The sequence below is a fragment of the Glandiceps talaboti genome, chromosome 1, assembly GCF_964340395.1.
Source record: "Glandiceps talaboti chromosome 1, keGlaTala1.1, whole genome shotgun sequence".
In the NCBI taxonomy this organism is placed as follows: domain Eukaryota; kingdom Metazoa; phylum Hemichordata; class Enteropneusta; family Spengelidae; genus Glandiceps; species Glandiceps talaboti.
Window position 1 is genome coordinate 16,884,781 of NC_135549.1, and position 19,037 is coordinate 16,903,817.

At 37.7% G+C, this 19,037-nt stretch overlaps 2 protein-coding genes across 2 annotated transcripts; one reads left to right on the top strand and one right to left on the bottom strand.

The window, feature by feature from the left end:
• Positions 1 to 1,163: 1,163 nt before the first annotated feature.
• Positions 1,164 to 4,059, bottom strand: LOC144433754 (ileal sodium/bile acid cotransporter-like). The gene is made up of 3 exons (XM_078122119.1): positions 3,677 to 4,059; positions 2,300 to 2,504; positions 1,164 to 1,589 (listed from the first exon to the last, which is right to left on the bottom strand). Exons 1-3 carry the CDS (start codon positions 4,057 to 4,059, stop codon positions 1,164 to 1,166), a joined length of 1,014 nt encoding a protein of 337 aa, XP_077978245.1.
• A 7,671-nt stretch (positions 4,060 to 11,730) lies between these two features.
• Positions 11,731 to 14,928, top strand: LOC144433765 (enoyl-CoA delta isomerase 1, mitochondrial-like). Its single transcript, XM_078122131.1, has 2 exons — positions 11,731 to 12,045; positions 13,511 to 14,928. The coding sequence occupies exons 1-2, from the start codon at positions 11,731 to 11,733 to the stop codon at positions 14,123 to 14,125; spliced, it is 930 nt and encodes a 309-aa protein (XP_077978257.1). The 3' UTR covers positions 14,126 to 14,928.
• Positions 14,929 to 19,037: the final 4,109 nt, after the last annotated feature.

Consider the following 19,037-nt stretch of genomic DNA (forward strand, 5'->3'; position numbering starts at 1 on the left):
GTGTCCGACCTCGATCTGAAAGTCAAGGAAATGCTTGAAGTGACATTTTGAAATGATGATCGGTAAATTGACTGAAAGCTCAAAACCGTGTTTCGTATAATATTGGGAGTTTGAAGTTGGGTATTTAATCAGAAAACTTTCTTGACGTATAATCATGACATCAGACTCGATGACATCATTGTGGTGGCTGGATGGACAACTTACTGTGACCAACTCAGTTAACGCTTCATTTTTTTTAAATAGCGCCCTCTATAAGTGAAGTAGTGTATATCACAGTGACCCTTTCACAGTAGGAAAACGTCCCGTAGGAATTAAATGTAAGATATACAGTGCATAGCAATATAATATATTAATAAGAATGTGCGTGCTGGCTAGCTAGCATCAAGAATTTTAGTATTAGCAATATTACATGTATGTCTTATTGTTGAGAAAGAAAAAATCGTTTTGTTCATGAGCTGAAGCAAAATATAACTTAATATCTGCTTAATATATATTCGATAATCCCGGAGCAGGACTTGTTAAGTACGTCGTGGGATAGCCATCCATCTTTCTGGGTTTCCTTTCCTTGCCTTTGAGTCACATGTAGAATGCAATCATTCCATCCGTATAAAGTACTTCGTGATTATTGTCTCGGAAATTAGACAGTTGGTATGCAATTAACATTTCTTCAACTGTTCTTGTATTTCGCTGGCATTGTCTTCATTTCTATATGTGCATGTCGAATCGTGTCCTTTGGATGTTTTCAGAAGACAGTGGCATATTCCCGAACTTAGTTATTTTTGGATTTTGGTCTTATTTTAACTAATAGTTGAGTGATCTGTGGGTTCATGGATTGTTTGGTTTAACTGGTTAATGGATGGATAGATGGATGGATGGCTTGATAACTGATAACTATCCTGTTGAACGTTGAACGTCGAACGAGTACAGAATTGGTAATTAACTGCCCTCAAAGGTAATTTCTTCAATCAAACGATAAATTTGTGTAGTAACCAACAGCAAGCAAGGACTTTGGTAGAACCCCTGTCATGTGACACAGTCATACATCACGTGTTTTAGTCCAATTTTTTTTACCGTTTAATTATATTGCTTGGGTGAGACTGGTGTATCCTTATTGTGATTATTAATTGACTTTTTGTCCGTTTCGCGGTCATTACTGTGTAACACTAAATTCGATATTTTTCTGATTCTTTTTCTGTATCATCGTCGGCCTTGTCTACCTTAGGCTTGTTGTATTTTATATATAAATTGTAGAGTGCCACTATAATTACACTTTCAATGATAACAAAAAAGCTGTACAAGGAAGGTACAATCGTCATTTCTTTGTCGCCCACACCCCTAGCCAACATCAAATTGATAATGGCTAAAGCGAGAGCGCCATTTTGCATTCCGGTTTCGAAGGCTATGGCACGTCTCTGTGGAGGAGTTTGTCGGAACAACCATGGAATCAGATAACCCAGTAGAATCGCAAGTAGCGGGTAGACTGCAGAAAGGAGATGTGGTCTCCATGACAACAAAAACAATTCAGGACTACTTATTGCGACGAGAACTATGCCTAGGACGAGAAGACACAAAGCCACTGAACTACAGACCTAGAATAAACCAAGAACATGACGACAGCAATTAGATATGAGAAAATATCATGATATAAAAATAAATGGCAAATCGTAATTCAATATGTGCACATATTAAGGTGATATCTACTGTACCATAGCCTACCTGTAGTCTTGAAAGACTAAGGCTACAATAGTATTTCAGCTGCACTTTCGATTTTTTTATTTTCACGAAAATTCAAAATGGCAGTTTGGATAGCTGATTAGAAATAGTGTTCCAGCGTTAGTCCTTCAAGACTACAGGTAAGCTACATATCTATCAAAGAAATTCAAGAAAGTCTGTTGATTTATGCATGCATTTCGATCCATTTGCTTGGCCCAGAAAAACACACAACAGAATCGTACAGACTAATCTCTATAACTATGTGAACTCTTGCAGAAACTGGTGTGATTACCACCTGACAAATCTAGGTAATCGACAAAAACAGAAAACAAAAAAATAAAAGACACGAACGGAAAAGTGAACGTATATACATAGAAAGGATAAGACACGAACACAGAGTTAATGACATGTAGGTGCTGAATCAAGAACTTGACAGAAAATAGTCCCGATAAAACCTACTGATCCCTGGACAAAACATATAGGAAAAGGAAAAGGAAAGGAAATTATACTAAGAAAGAAAGGTTTGAAGAAAATTGGAGAGAGAAATGTTAGAGAATTTAGCCACTAACGAGAAATGGAGACTCACCTTAGCAATCAAGTTGCACCGCTTGGGTAGTTTCCAATGTACAATCATACCTATACCACAGGGAATTAGAAGAATAACCAGTGCAATGATAATATCAACATATGGAATAACTGCAGCTGCTTCAGCCCAACTTCTACTATAGATGAACAGGTTTAAAGGCATCATACCAATGGCGATAGCTGTACAACAGGTAGTCATGCAAACACTGAGGGGAGAATAAAAACGTGGAAACATTGCAGTCACATACGAGTAGGACCAGGGAGGGGGGAGGGGTCAACCAAGATCGACCCCTGCGGCCCCTCTCAGTCGAAGGAATACATGAATGTATACGGTGTTCAGTTCAGCATTGAGTGAGGAAACGGATGAGACTGATCAATGCCATGAAATTCGTCGATAAATGCTTTGTCTAAATTGTCATTTGCAGCCAATGTTACTTCACCTCGCCGAAACAGTGTGTGTTATAGATGTATTTTTGTCTTGGTTTATACAATGTAGGTAGCCTGTAAGGTACGCCGTGACGGGCGCCCTCACACATCGGCGAGAGGAGGCGGGTGAGGGCGGAATGTCACCACGTATCTTACAGTTTACAATGTAGGTAGATGAGAACAACACTTCAGACATGTCATTACAAATGAAAACAAAAAAAATTGATTGTGATACACTTTAAATACCCAGTCCATTGCAGTAGACTACATCAAGTGTCACACGTATGTAGTATGCCAGACTTCTGTGACGTCAGTGACGTGGTAAAAATTGTTACAATTATTGGTATTTTGTCTTCATTTGTAAAGAGTCTGCGTGTCTGAATGAAGTGTTTCGCCGAGACGAAAATACACTTATGGTACACACTCTTTCGACGAACGTTGGTGAACTTGGCTGTAACTCTATGGTACTTCAACCTTTGATAGACTTTGATAAATCATGATATATATCATAATAGAAGATATGATGAGCATATCTTTGACTATGTTGTATATTAAGTGATATCATTTCCTGCCGCGTGGTGGCGCGCTTGTAGATATAGCGATGTACACGAGAAATATAATAGAGACTTCAGAATTTAAAAAGGGAAAGAGCTTTTCACCTTTACACAAAGAATGTATGAGTTGAACGTTAAAAACAAACATGGTGAGTTTGGAAAATTCAAATTATCTTAGAAAAAATGTTCCCGAGTGCAATATTACATGCACTGGTTTTACTTAAACGTACTTTTTGTATCGATCGGAATTTAAATTGTCAAAAAGAGAACTAAATAAAAATATTCTCTTAGATCGACTAAGACTGTAACGAAGCAAGAAAATGAAAATGATAGGCTTGCGTTCCAAACTTACATCAAATGATATTTATTTCCGTCTTGTACAATCCGAAACACCTTACCTGAGACAAGTATCACCTTCGGTCCAGAACGTTAAGACATTTGACAGAGTACCTCCAGGACTTGTTGCGATGGCAAGGGTTCCAAGTGCAAGACCAGGTGATAACTGAAATATGTGTGCTAAGGACCAACCGAGGAACGGCATCAGGATAAACTGACAGCAAACCCCGATGATTATTCCAACTGGACGACGTAGATTTTTCCATACTTCTTTCGGCGTTATTGTACATCCCATGCCGAACATGATCAGAATCAATGCCATTGCCAAGAACACCTGACTGGCCATGGTCAGTCGTTGCGTTACCGGATCAATCACTGTCGGCGTTGTTCCATTTGTGCCGTTGCCAGACATTGTAGACATCAACTGTGTCGTCGTATCAGTCATTTTGGTCACCTAGATGCATAAAAATTCGAACATTTTAATTTTATAACCTGAAATACGCTTTGGAAATAAATTGTTTAACCAACTCATGAAAAAGGGATAACTACAATTGTTTGAATTTTTTTTTCAAAATGTTATCAAATTTAAGATATAATTTAGAATCCAATATGAATGCCAATAACATGTTTAAAAAAAGAAAAGAAAAATTAATAAAAAATAAACACTTGTCGATTTCTTTGAAAACTAGATGGCGAATCTCCCATTTAAAAAAAAATTATTTCGAAAGAACCAGAAACAAATTTTCATAAGACAAGGTTTGGAAATATTCTAAGAACTTTGATTTCCAGTGAAATTTGTCCTCGAAGCGCATTCTACGTTAATTCGGTTGTGGCACCTTTATTATACCAGGTATTGATTCTGTAACTAATTTCCTCTTATGTAATAGGCAAGCTGATTAAAGTGTCCAACTCCCGCATACATTCTCAGATTCACTAATCACTGAGAATCGAGCACCCTTTTTAATCGCTTCGTTTGTAACAGGACTATAGTCACCTATGTGTTAATTTATACTGCTTTCTACATGTAATCATGGCAATGTACGTGTGTTAACTTTCAACACGACTAGGCCTATTACATAACATGCGTTTACAGCCGACCCGTCGTTGTGACAAAATGGCGCACCGACCTTGAAACATTAACTACCACCTTTACTTAGAAAGTCCTTTCCGATTAATAGGCACACATACATGACCCCTAGGCCTGTGGAATATTTTTGCAGTAATCGTAAATCACGGCGTTGAAGTAGCATGATTTATTGCCTAAATTACCTCATAGAAATATTTGTGACTAGAACGACCACATTCTGAAGGTTGACACCACAGTCACTTGTAAGCTAATATTCTATTCCCGGATGGTAATATTCTAGTCTCCGATGATCCTAATACAAAATAATAACGTTATATTAGGTATTTACGATATTCAAAAAATACCGTTGCCGGTGACTGTTACGGAATACATGATCATCCTAGACTAGAATATTACCATCCTGGAATAGAATATTAGCTCACAAGTGACTGTGGTTCAAGCACAGTTCCCCGTAGACAGTCATCGATCATCTACAATAATCCATTACCCTGCGTACATCAAACCTGACACCTGTTGAACAGGCAGACCAATCTGCACCCAGAAAGCTTCATTCTATCCCCATTATCATATCTATTTTTGAATCTTTCGGTATTTTATGCAAATTTGTCTCGCATTATGTGCAGTGTTATCGAAGTATAAATATGTTATGTTCATAATTTTAGTACACAAAGTTATAGGACATTACGTACTCACGTGTGATCGGTTGCTTAGGAAACCATTTGTCTAGTCTGTCTCCTGGATATTGGGGTGACGAAGATCGAATACTCTCGTTTGTTAGTAGACTAAGTGGGGGTGGGGTGGGGTTAACCGATGTGTGAGGGCGCCCGTTACGGCGTACCTTACAGAATAGTTAGTTGCAGAATAAGACTATAGCGGGAACACATACATACAAACACACGTCGGAGCAGATTGCCTCTAGACCCTGACAAAGTGTCGGTCAAACAAGATTTTGACAGGAAGAGTGCATTTTGTTTTCCTGGCCACTACGTTTTTATATTATCATCCATATTTCAAGGGAAACTTCAATTTAGTCAACAACAAGTTAATATGCTGAACACATTCTTGTTGTCAACTACACACTGATCGATGATTGCTAGCACGATCGTGATTTATATGTCATTTATGGTCATTTATTGACCTGTTACCACCCAGTAACAACGTCACTTTTTGGTATCAAACGTTTGGATTCTGTAAATAACTCGCACATTTCCAGTCACGGGCCAGCGTTGTTTTCGAACTGCACTGGTGTCAATTTTTCCCTGGTCAATCTCATATACATGCAGATACCTTTGCATATACAAATGTAGTAATTTTGAAATAACAGAAATCTCAAATTATTAATAAAACTATTGTTTAAAATCCCCAAGTGAGATTTAGTATGGTATATAATTTACAGCAATATAAAAAAATAAAAATAGTTACATTGTTTTGTTGAAACTTTGACCCCCTATCCCGGACCTCTATACAATATGTGGTGTCGTATCATAGCTTAACCCGAGACTTTGTCACAGAGAAACGAAATCCGTAAAATCAAATGACCTGAGTTATGAAACTTCAACCCGCGTGCATCTTCTTTTAGCCACTGTCCAATGATGTGTATAGAGATTCATGGCGTTGGAATTACTAACCGTGTATTGGACACTTTCTTACACGAAATAAAAGAAAGGGGACAAAGTAAAACAATGGAAAAAATGGACTTCCTCGATACTTACCTCTGGCCGCAACAATAATAGTCTTCGTTACTCTTTACCAACTTGTACAGTGTAGTCTATCGTTTATCTACGGTTACCGTAATTTGCATGAATTTATCTCGTAATGGTATTTGATTAAAATTAGACTAACGCTGTCCAAAAACAACAACAAAGAGTATATTGTGCGGTTACCCACGATCAACACTGAGAGAGCACACTCTACCTTTGACCTCATGAGTCCGAGCAATAAAAGTGACATGTAGTAAGTATACTGACTATATAGGATGGTAAATATACAACCTTACTATTATATTGCATTGCCAATGGAATGTGTAGATCCAGGATGTAGATCCAAATCACGAAAACGCATGTATCAACAAAAACACAACGAACGACATTTAAAGGGGAACAACATTGAGAGTGGTTGTATGCGAGTTGCTTTTCTTTTTACGCTTAATTTCATGAGAAGAAGAGAAGATAATAATAACAACGTAATAGAGGATGCAGAAAAATTACAAAAAATGTACTTCCAATGTTACATCGAAAGACCTCTCTAAAATACTAGTAGGGCTTATAAAGCCAACATGCCAATTTGTAAAACTCTACTTTAGAGGAATTGATGATGATGATGGTGATGATGAACCGCATTCACCTTTTTAAATACATTTTCACCGTTGACATTATTACCATATTTTCATAGTTTTTCGATCAGAAATCTCTGTCACCCAAATAATGATAATTTGTAAGTGTCAACGAAAAATCCGTCTACATACTTTATCACTACCGATGACTGTAACTATAGAACCTTTCTACATCTTTATACGGAACATTTTCATTGCACCAGTGAGTACCCCATACTTTCACTTGTGTGCCTTCGCCCTGTTACCCTTGTATGCATTTAATTAAAAATGTTTAATTGTAACAGGGGTTGAACATGAATAAATTTGTCATGCTGCTGTTGTTGTTGTTGTTGTTGTTGTTGTTGTTGCTGCTGCTGCTGCTGTTGCTGCTAATGATGATGATGATGATGATGATGATGATGATGATGATGATGATGATGATGATGATGATGATGATGATGATGATGATGATGATGATGATGATGATGATGATGCCTATGTGGAGTTTCTAACAAACACATTGCATTAGTGTCCAGTTCCTCCTGAACAGGAAAGACACCGAGGTGGAAATGGTCCCATGCAAGCATCACGTGTGTGTTAAGACACGCCAGTAACGTATACTATACAGCATTTATCTAAAGGTCACGGGTAATTGTAAGAAAGGTCATCGAGGGGAGAAGGAATGAGTGGCCCTCGTACATGAATATTTGTTATTCAGATATACCCTAAGGATTTCAATACACAATGCAACAGTCATGCGAAACTAGGCGCTCTGTGGACTTGAAAAGACTGTTGATCAAAGTCGTGCAAGACCTTACTAGTCCCAACCTGTGATTGCCTAGCTTTTCATCGTTTGCCGAGATCAAACATCACTCTACATACAAATTGTCAAGTTAACTAGAGTGCTGAGACCAAGTAGTGAAGCAAGAAATTACCGCGCGCTGTCTATGGATAGAAGTTACCTATATCAGACCCATAACTATGTGACGTGGTGCCCGATGTGGTGGCTGTACTCGTCGCGTCCAACTGTCTACAACACTCCAAGTCAAGGCCAAGGTGATCATATGCCACAACTTCCACAAAGCAAAACTAAGGTTCAGGTACGTTCTCACCATACCTCCCTAAATCACAAGACTTCCAAACTATTAGACACTGTAGGTCAATGCGTTCAGTAGTGACTCTGACTACCACACTGTAGTAGTTTTATAGTAGATCACACTACACTGTTGGCATGATACTAGGTCATGCTCATTGTTCTAAGAAGGAAAGTGTTATTGAAGGTAAAACGACACTATGAACAAGGAGGTTCTTGCAATAACAAAACAAAAACGAATGGAGATTGTCAGGTGTTCACTTACCCTTTGCTCTATGGTGGTACATGTATATCCATGGACTTCTTGGTATATTATATACACACATCCATTGTTGAATTTGTGCCAATCAAATAATTTGCATGTAAACCTTCCTGCTCCCTGTAAGATCTCTAAAATTAGTATGCAGTAGATGACGTGTGTTTATTCAAGACGTCTACAAACTGTCCTTTTCAACCGCCATCTATTCTAGTTTTGATGTTAACGATTGAAATAGAATTTACAGCAGTGGCAAGCTAACTGTCGTGTTTGTTTTTCTAAATGTATATCTTCATATATTACAAGAAATCATACTTGCGTCACTAAAAAGACAGCAGTGGCAAGCTAACTGTCGTGTTTGTTTTGTAACTTCATATATCTTCATATATTACAAGAACTCATAGTTGCGTCAATAAAAAGAAAAGAGACAAGATATCCACCTCGTACGATATTTTGAATCCTTTATATTTTTATTTCATAATTATCTTTCTTTCTTACTTTTTTAACTTACAGTATAAATGTGATATGGCTATTAAACCATCCATACCGACTGTATTGATGTCAGAATGCACTGGAGAGTCGGCCATGTTTTAGAAAAGTTGTGAATGCGCGGTTTGGTTTAAGTACACACCGTTGAACAATTCGTCATAATGACATTGATTGCGTTAAAACGTTGTCGTCGCCGGAGGTGTATGTGTAAGATAGTTTATATTATTTGCTTGGTCGTCATTATTTCACCTTTGTACCTCATCTACGGACCACTTCAGGATGATATCATAACTGGAGGCAAAGTACAGGGATGGTTGCATTTTCAGAGTGACGATAACGAACCTGATGAAGAGCTGCAAGTTCCTCTTTATACAAATCATTCGCAACACCCATACAAGTACGTCAGGGTAAACCAAAACAATGCGCATGACCCTTTGAGACCTAATGACGACAGCGAATTTGACAACATCGATGAACTTCGATCAAAACGGAAACTTTTCGATTTTAAAGGCCCACTTCGGGAATTTGGGATCGAGGAATATTTCTATACGATACGCCAGGTTCCTAACTATATAGAGTTAAAATATGACAAATTTTATATCAAGGAACCGAAATTCATCAGCGAAAAACAACGAAATATATTTTACAACGACACTACAAACCTCGAACAACTTGGGCCGAGGACACCCGAAAGATTGCGAGGGGAGATACACGTTGTGAAAAACGGATCATTTAATCTTCCGTTTGACTGTGGGTATAAAAGTAATGTAAGTTTCATGACAGCTAAGAGAGGGGGAAGGTATATTAAGTACGTCCCGGTACTATGCCCCCTCATCGTTCCAACGGCGCATCTCTTCCAACATTTTATCGATGGTACTTTACCAAAACTTATCCAAGCTTACGAAGTGTTGAGGATCCCGACGGTTAAAATTCTTTTAGAAATTCCGAACAAGAATAGTCAAATTATCTATCAACTGTTGGATCGTCTTAACTTTCCCGAAGAAAAAATAATATGGTACAGTGGAATAACAACTTACATATCCGATTACATGATATCTACATGTAACGCGCCACCTATTCACCCAGTTTTGTGGCAAGGGATTCGAAGAATTCTTAATTTTGCCGAAATTATAACTCCCGCCAAGCGAGAAAAAGTAGTTCTGCTCACAAGAATAAAAGCACATTCAACAGGTCGCAGGCACATCATAAATAGAAACGAAGTGATTAGCGCCCTCAAGAGTCGATATAAACATTTTGCTGTTCTAGAAGAAGGGATCGCTGACCTTGAAGAAGGGGCGACATTTTATCGAAATGTGAAAACTATCATTGCTGTTCATGGGGGCGCTCTTTACAATATGCTTTTTGCACCAGACAGGCTGAATGTTGTCGAATATATTCCAATTGATGATACGCTAACCTTAACCCATAATCTAGCCCATAATATATTTTGGTTGCAATCCGAATTGGTTGGGTTCTCATATTGGCGAATGCACGCGAGAGTTGAGAATGAGGAAGGGGATATTTTCGTTAATGTCGACGAGCTGATGAAAACGTTGGATCGTATAGACCAACTTGGGGAATGATCATACTATATTTTTTATTGTCAAAAACGTTGTGTATTTTTTCTCTCAATAATGTTACGTAAAAGTTATGCTGCGATTTAAATGGAACATCTATTGTTTCAGGCCAAGTTACTCGACGCTTTCGAGTATATGAACACGATATTGAAATAAAATCGAAAATATAATTTCATTGATATATTGTTTTTATTGCTCCGATCTAGCTAGGCCAAATCATCAAGATTGTGGTTTATGTGGGTTACTTCCTTTGTTTTGCTTTCGTGCAATAATCCATAGTTTGTAGTATTTTACGAGTCACCTGAAAATAATAATCTCCACTTGTTCTGATTCAACGTAGACCAGTAATTTAATTTTTATAGTGCAGTTTGCGTTGCCCACGTCATGACGTCACGCATCAAGTTGCCCTCATTTACCATGTCAGATTTGTTCTGACCGACAAGTAACTTTCCTATTTTGTTTTGCCGGGAACACCTACCTAAAACAGCGTCTATTTTCGCAGCAGCAAAAGTATATTACAGAACTTTGAGCAAAAATATGAATACCATAAATTATATAAATAGCTACCGTACATTATTGACTCTCGTCACTTGGTAGTTTAGGGAATAGCCGTTGGGTTTGAATCTGAAGACAGGTGAGAACACTTTTACATGTAACGGTTGCTGGTAAGGCTAGGTGGCGTTGTCGCCTTCATACGAAGCTTTTTGGAATTTTGATACTAAAACAATGTCTGACATAATATTAAGACTTCTTTCAGTTCAGAATGGTTTATAACAAATGAAATAATTGCTGAATAGGCAGAGCGAGGGTTCTGAGTGATTATAATCCTGGTACACATTTACACGACGACGAGAGGAGCATTTTTTTCTATGGGTCTTCCAAAAATTCTGTTAATATTATTTGCGTTTTGTGTTAAATAATAAATGACATCCTAGCATGATCCATTCCAAAAGAATAGCATCAGCAGGGTGTTTTCACATGCTGGATCTCAGTTCAATGGGTGACAAAGTAATAGTTGACTCCCGTCCCTCGAGCTAGAAATACTACTGCTAAAATAATGCCATTTCAAACAACCCAGCTAACATTATTCGGAATGGTTTACAAACAGAAAAAAAAACATGCCAGCATTTGCAGTTTGTAAACAGTGGAATGACACCCTTTACACTATTTTAAAGTAGAATGACAGCCGCCACTCTAGCTAGCATAGCATAAGTGGAATGACAGTCAGTATTGCTTTGAAAAGCGATCAGAGGTTATCAACTTTGACCTGTAGTAATTTTATGTGACCTCTCAGTAAACCGAAATGGCTGCGCTTTTCCAATTCCAAAGTCTGCGTTCACCAGGTGTGCGATTTGTTGCTGGTAATTTGCTTAGTCGAAGTCGTCGAATATTGCTTGCAGAGAAATGTCCACACAACACGGCATTTCGTGCTATTAGCTCTCAAGTCGACAGAAAATTGATCGATGTGTGCAGAGACGTAGAAGTTCCAGCTGTTGCTGTACTGCGGATGAACTCACCGCCAGTCAATAGCTTCTCACTCGAATTCCTCAAAGAATTCAACACGGTTCTTCATGAAATTGAAAACGATGCATCGTATAAAGGAATAGTATTGACCTCGGTAAGTTGTATGGGGGTTTCATTAACAGAGTAGTGTGTTGTTATTGTAATGGCAACGGCTTGCTTGTTTACAAGTTCGTTGACGTGTCCGGGTATGACCTTCGAACTCGTTCATCTACTTTGACATCTTTGACCGTTTGCATGTTTTGGGAGTATCTGGAGTATCATAGAGGCCTGGGCATGGACATAAAGCCAAGAGGTAGAGTATCCTACCACATTGGCACCCAGACTAAATATGTCACCGCCACACTGTACTTTGCTTTCCATGATGGATGGCATGAACTATAGTGTGACATATTGAGCTATTGAATGATCGATCCTACACTGTTACAGTAGGATGGTGTTTCTGTTGACTTCCGTGATCTTGCAGTGTACATTTTTGAGGACTTCCAGTGTTCAAACTATCTTGACAGGGTGATTTTTTCCACATAGTAGAGTTGTCCTTGTTATTCGTCATCATTTTTCTTCGTTCAGCCAAGGAAAAATACATGTGACTAAAAAGGGCCTTGTCACTACAAATTGCTACATGAGTAGTGACAAAAGTCTTATAATATCATGAGTATATTCGGGCTGAATGAAGACAAATTATTTGGCATTGATAAAATATACCTACCAGGAAATATAATGGTGACTTTGAATGTTTTTACTCATATTTCAAACACCACAGAACCAGTGACAGACAGTGTTAATTGTCATGATGTAGAATAACCAGGGTATAAATTCCATTTTTAGCACAACTGAACACATATTATGTAGTTCAGTGTAGTGCTATATTGATCACATGTACATGTAAATGTGTGTGTGTGTGTGTGTGTGTGTGTGTGTGTGTGTGTATAAATGACTAAACGTCAAACACGTCACTGATTTTGGTATTTGGTGAAGACATTACTAATTTTTGTGCATAGATGAAATAATTTTCAAATGAAATGATCAGATCAGTGATTTTCAAGTTACGTGCAACATTAGTGGGAAGGGAAGTGAATCAATATTTCTAAAAATATGTACAAATATACCTAGAAACAAGACCACACCCATAGCAACAGCCAAATGATTGTGTTTATGGCTAAGATAACGGGGAGAGATAGGCAAGTGGATGCCGAGCAACAAGACCACACACATGACAACAGCCAAATAATGATTTATATCAAAAAGATAACAACTGAGATGGATAGGAAAGTAGATAAACATTCAAAAAATAAAAACATTATATGCCTAACAACAAGACCACACCTATAACAACAGCACACACAAAAAGATTATATATATTTCAAAAGTAATATTGATGGATAAACATTTTAAACAAATAACGCAAACTGTACAGTTGTGCTATAACGCCATTGGCGCTATTTAACTGTTCACAGATATATTAAAGGTGCTGATAATAAAGGTGCTGATGGTGTCATATAAACTGCCCAAAGTACAGAACTGTTCATATTTACTGTATCGCTGTCTTTCTTCCATTGCAGGCAGTTCCAAAGCTTTTTTCAGCTGGCATTGATATCAACGAAATGTACCAATCGGATGAAGAGAGATTGTCTGAATTCTGGAGGTCCTTTCAAGACTATTTTATATCCTTATATGGAAGTAGTTTGGTAACCATAGCAGCCATCAATGGCCACGCAATAGCTGGGGGCTGTGCCATCACACAACTCTGTGACTATAGAATTATCACATCCTCACCAAATACTAAACTGAAATTAAATTCTACTGAACTTGGGCTTCCACCGCCAGTTTGGATCATGCAGACAGTCAAAAATAATGTCGGTCACCGAAACTGTGAACGCATCTGGCAGTCAGCGCGACTGTTTAATCCAGAGACTGCATTCCAACTGGGTCTCGTTGATGAGCTGTGCGACGATGAAGATGTCGTCGGTAAAGCAGTTGAAGAAATGAAGAAATGGTTGGCAAACAGTGACATGGCCAGAAAACTAACTAAATCAGCATTGAAACGGGATACATTGAAGATTTTAACTCCTGCTATGAGAGAACGAGAAATTCAACAAACTGTCAAATATCTCCTGTCAGACAGCAGTCAGGAAGTGCTTGGAAAATACTATGCAAGTATTAGAGAAAAGAAATAAATAGGTTGATAGTCTGAACAATCGCTGACAGGATTTCATGAAAGGATGTTGTAAATATCAACAATATACATTTGATTCCCCATTTTAAGAACAACATAGATTAATAGTTCTGACTTTTTTCTTCACTTTTGATGGTTCAAATGTAGTTATTATAAGGATAGGAAAAAACAAATGAACAATGGTCTGTGACTGTGAGGGCGCTATTTTGACGTCCAAGATGGGGTACAAACATGTAAGCTATAGACTGTGGTTTCCAGTCTCTTATCGTCTTTGATAATTGGGACTGGTAAGGGCTAATTTAGCCATGGCGTTAATTGGCCCTATAATTTCCTTGCAATCTGATTGGCCAGCAATAGCAACAGTCAAAGCACTCATTTGATTGATGATTTGCAAACTACTGTGTACATCAATCCATATTGATTGCTGGCAGACAAAACATGAAAATGTTCTTGATTTCACTGGCGTTTTGATGATCCTTTTTCACAGGTGTCTGGATGGCTGTCATAATTGTTACTTTAATCAGATGACCTTAATGTCAAGTGAAAGATGAACGATACATCACACATGTCCTGAATCCTGACAAAAATAGCAGCCGTTAGTGGTCTCAATACTCTTAAGTCCTATAACGAAGAGGATGATGGGTACTGGAATCCAGTCTAGTATAACTGCCAATATAAGACCGTGGTTGAAAGGAACATGTTACAAACAATGAAAGTAAACAACTGAATTGGATTAATAACACTTGGCACAGCATGTTGGAAGAACAGAGACTTGTATTACATTCCGTCATTTGAGAAGAACAGTTTTATGGCCATTTTACATAATAGTTTCACAAAACAAATTTCCTGTTCCCCTGGCATTTCATGTACACATACAGAGGCCATAAAACTGTTCTTATTAAAGCATGAAATGTAATACAAACCTCTGCTGTTCCAACATGCTGTGCCAAATGTTATTAATCCAATTCATTTTTTTACCCTGTTTGTAACATGTTCCGTTCATCCACGGTCTGCTGTCGGCAGTTGTATAAGCTAATGACAGGCTGCGCATCATTCAGTTTAAAAAGAAACATATTTTCCACATTCTTTCCCTGACACATTAAATGAAATTGTATTTTTATTTACAATAAATGTTTATCTATAATTCTGCTTTTTTTATTTTCACTTTGTATGCTTGTGACCAATGCACAGTTGCAGTGGGAGGATAAAAACAAATGAAATTTGGTGTCTGACTGCCTGGGGGCGCTATTGCATTGAAGTTGCACATGAAACATGGTTGCACAAGCTTTTAGACAAAGCTGCTCTGCATTCACCCTAACCCCTCTCATGGTGTCATCAGGCAATTAATCTTATTTCGTATAATTTTCAGTGCCTTCCAAAGTGTAATTATTTATTTTGATATATGTGTACATTTGGGCCGGTGGACTATTATAAGAGATTAAAAGTAATAATAATTATTCATGATTACATGTAACACACTCATTTTCAGATTTTTCATTTTATTTTGACAAGATATTTAATTTGAGCTGGGCCAAAAGTGAAGATTTCATTTCAAAATCTAATGATGCATGTAGGTAGAAAATTACAACTTGTGACAAATGCCGATATGAGCATAGTTAGGTAAATTATGATATAGCATATGCTATCATGAGGAGTTGTTAGACTTGTTAGGCAAGTGGTGGTGGTGGAATGTGAGCTTAGTTAGGGAAATGATAAGGCTGGCCTTTATACACAGCCATGGAGGAGTCATCATACATATGCAGGTTTTTTCAGGTAACCCGTACATGTGTATCTCTGTGTGTCATTGAATGTGGTTGCTTTATATTTAGTCTGTGAGATACGCCTTCTTGGGGCACCCTCTCTTAAGAGTGGCCCATGAGGGTGACTTAAAATACAATCTTCCTGACATTGGTTATAAATAAATGGATAAACAAGAAGAAAGAAAGAGCTATGAAAGTAATTTGAAACTGCATAATATGCAAAATAAGATTTGCAACTGTGCATTGGTCACAAGCATATGCAAAATAAGATTTGTCACATATTCATGCCATTCTGTAGAAGAGTGAGTATCATGTGACTTTTTTAAAGGATGAAGTTTGATGAATACAGAGGGATGTATCGTCACTATCCCGCTATGTTTACAACTTTTAATATTTGCCTTCAAATCTAGCCATGTCAAAGGATCACTTAGGAGGAGTATCCTTGGCTGAATAGCCTCCATGACAGGCTGGGTGGTTCACTTGGCAAGTGTTGTCACCACTCAGCCTGGAGACTTCAGTTGTGCGGAACAGATAGTAAAAATAGCATCGATGGTGTTGTAGCTCATCAGTTCAGTTTACATGATAACTTAAAATATTTATCCACATGCCAATCCATCCTTGTTGTTACCGCAACAGGCTAAATGATTTTGACGAAGTCCAATAGCACACACATACCCAAAGAGAAAGAGAAAGAGGGAGAGAGAGAGAGAGAGAGAGAGAGAGAGAGAGAGAGAGAGAGAGAGAGAGAGAGAGAGAGAGAGAGAGAGAGAGAGAGAGAGAAAGAGAGAGGCACAATCACTCTGAATATGACTGACTTCAGCAATTTGTATACATATAAAACAATAATTTATTGGTAGATTTAGAACATAATGAGAAGGTTGAATGACATCCACTGAAGTTATACTGTCAGCACATAAAATGATAGCACTGATAACAAGTCAGACTAAAATGGTGCAGTCTAACATGACTTCTCCTACCTACAATAACATGGTTTCTACCTGATAACAGCATGCATACTGTACCCCTTAGGTATTTGAAGATGACACACTGTACCACCCAGCTCATCACAGATGACACATTGTGTACCACCCTGCTCAAAGTTGGTACACTGCGCCATACAGCTGATTCAAGTTGGCACATTGTACCACTCGGCTCATTTAAATGTGGCCTTGTTGGTAAATAAAAAAATTCAATTCATTCCTCTTACAGTTCACCTTTCATGAAATACAATAGAAAACAAAAGATAAAGTTCTAGAACAAATATTGAACACTGAACAAAACATCTATACATATTCACTTTAACTAAGGCACTGAAAAGAATAGGTCAAAGTTCAAAGTTCAAGAGTCATTGCATGATTCACTGGACTATCTTTTTATGCCACATAATCTTCAGTTGCCAAATTCTAACATGAAAAGTTGTGGAAGGGGTTAATAAATTCTTTTATATACTAACTTTTACGTTATAGTCATTTTTGTTTTAATTTGTTTACAAGAAGTCGTGTACTTTCTCCTGTCCAAATGTTGTCACTTTTGGTCCTGCCTTCTCTGAATCTAACTGTTCATTCCTTCTGAAATAGTAAGTGAGTAGTTTACATGGGGTTCCTATACTAGGTTGAGTGAATGCAGTGTTAGCCAATAGGAGTTTTACAGATACCAAACTACATGGCATCGTGCACCAACTGCACTTAAATTTCTCTGCCCACTGCATGTACATCAACTTCAAGCAACTTTAGCAGTCAACCTCCATTGACCCTGCTTTGGAAGTCAACCTTCGTTGACCCTGATGTATCAACCAATAGAAATCTTCCTAGCTCATTGCATCAATTTTCTTTTTCATGATGTCGTCTTTACTGAGAGCAGTTGAACAATGACTTAAACTTTGTGCCCCCCCCCCTCTCTCCAACACACTAACAATGCATATTTGCAACACTGTTGCAAATCAAGCTTTTCTATGGACACTAAAGTGACAATTTTGATAGTGTAAATAGTCAAACCAACCAATGGTTGACTTCTAATTCAGTTAGTGGGCGATAAAGAGAGATCTTCATGGATGAGTTTGATGCCACTTAACTTCGCAGAATCTTATCCTTGAAGAACTTCTTTACTGAACTCTAATCAATACGTGACAATTCAGCAAACTGGTACAGCTGCTTGTTTAGTTCACCATGACTTGCATGATGTGTTGGTTCAAAATACACAGATTGTGCCATGGTTCTAGACTGTCTATAGCATGTAGAAGTGGCTCTATGTGCCATAGTCAGGCATGTACATACTGACATTGAATTACTCTTAGTATACAACAGAATATAAAGAAGATGGCCACAGCGGAATGAAGGACCAAGAAAAGGTGACATTTTCTTACAGTTTGATATTTTATTGTATGATACTTGTACACCAGTGTGATATGCTGGTATAATCTTTTGACATTGAATTGTATTGTTTCTACAGCTTTCAAACTTTCCCCGGTATTCCAAAAATGACTTGAGAACGGTCATGGAATGTAAGCTCTAAGGTGCAAGTATCTGCAGGACTTGATAATCACTGAAGAATTCAAAAGCTAGCCATGCAATTGTACTGTAGTTAGTGAACAAATCAAATTCTGTACAAATTGTGAAGACGCCAAGTCTGCTAATAACATCAAATTGACAACAATTTTTGACTGCTTTTGAAGAAAGACAAAGACCAATTAGTCAGTGAGTACAGAATCTATGTCTTGCTGGTTTTGAATAGTGTCTTCAAGTTGGAGAAAAGTCTGACCATATTTACACCTTCCAATTAGACACTTTTTTTATGCAAGAAATCTACCATTACATTGTGAATTGAACCAAATCTATTTACACATACATAAACGTACCAATTTATAGCATTTACCTTATAGCCGTGGGATATTGTAAAAACTTACATTGCAAGTCACTCTGACAACGACTTCATGTTCACCGTTTCTAAAATACTGCCATCAATTCCCATCTCACCATACTATTTTGACAATCGTTGCATGTGTCATGTCTTGTGTCGTACATTTTACCCAATACCACACACCAAGTACAAGTATTACAATATTTGATTTCATTTTTTTTTTTAATTCTTACATCAAAGTAACCTTATAGTATTTCTCATAGTAATATTCCTACGACCCTTTGTACAATACCAATG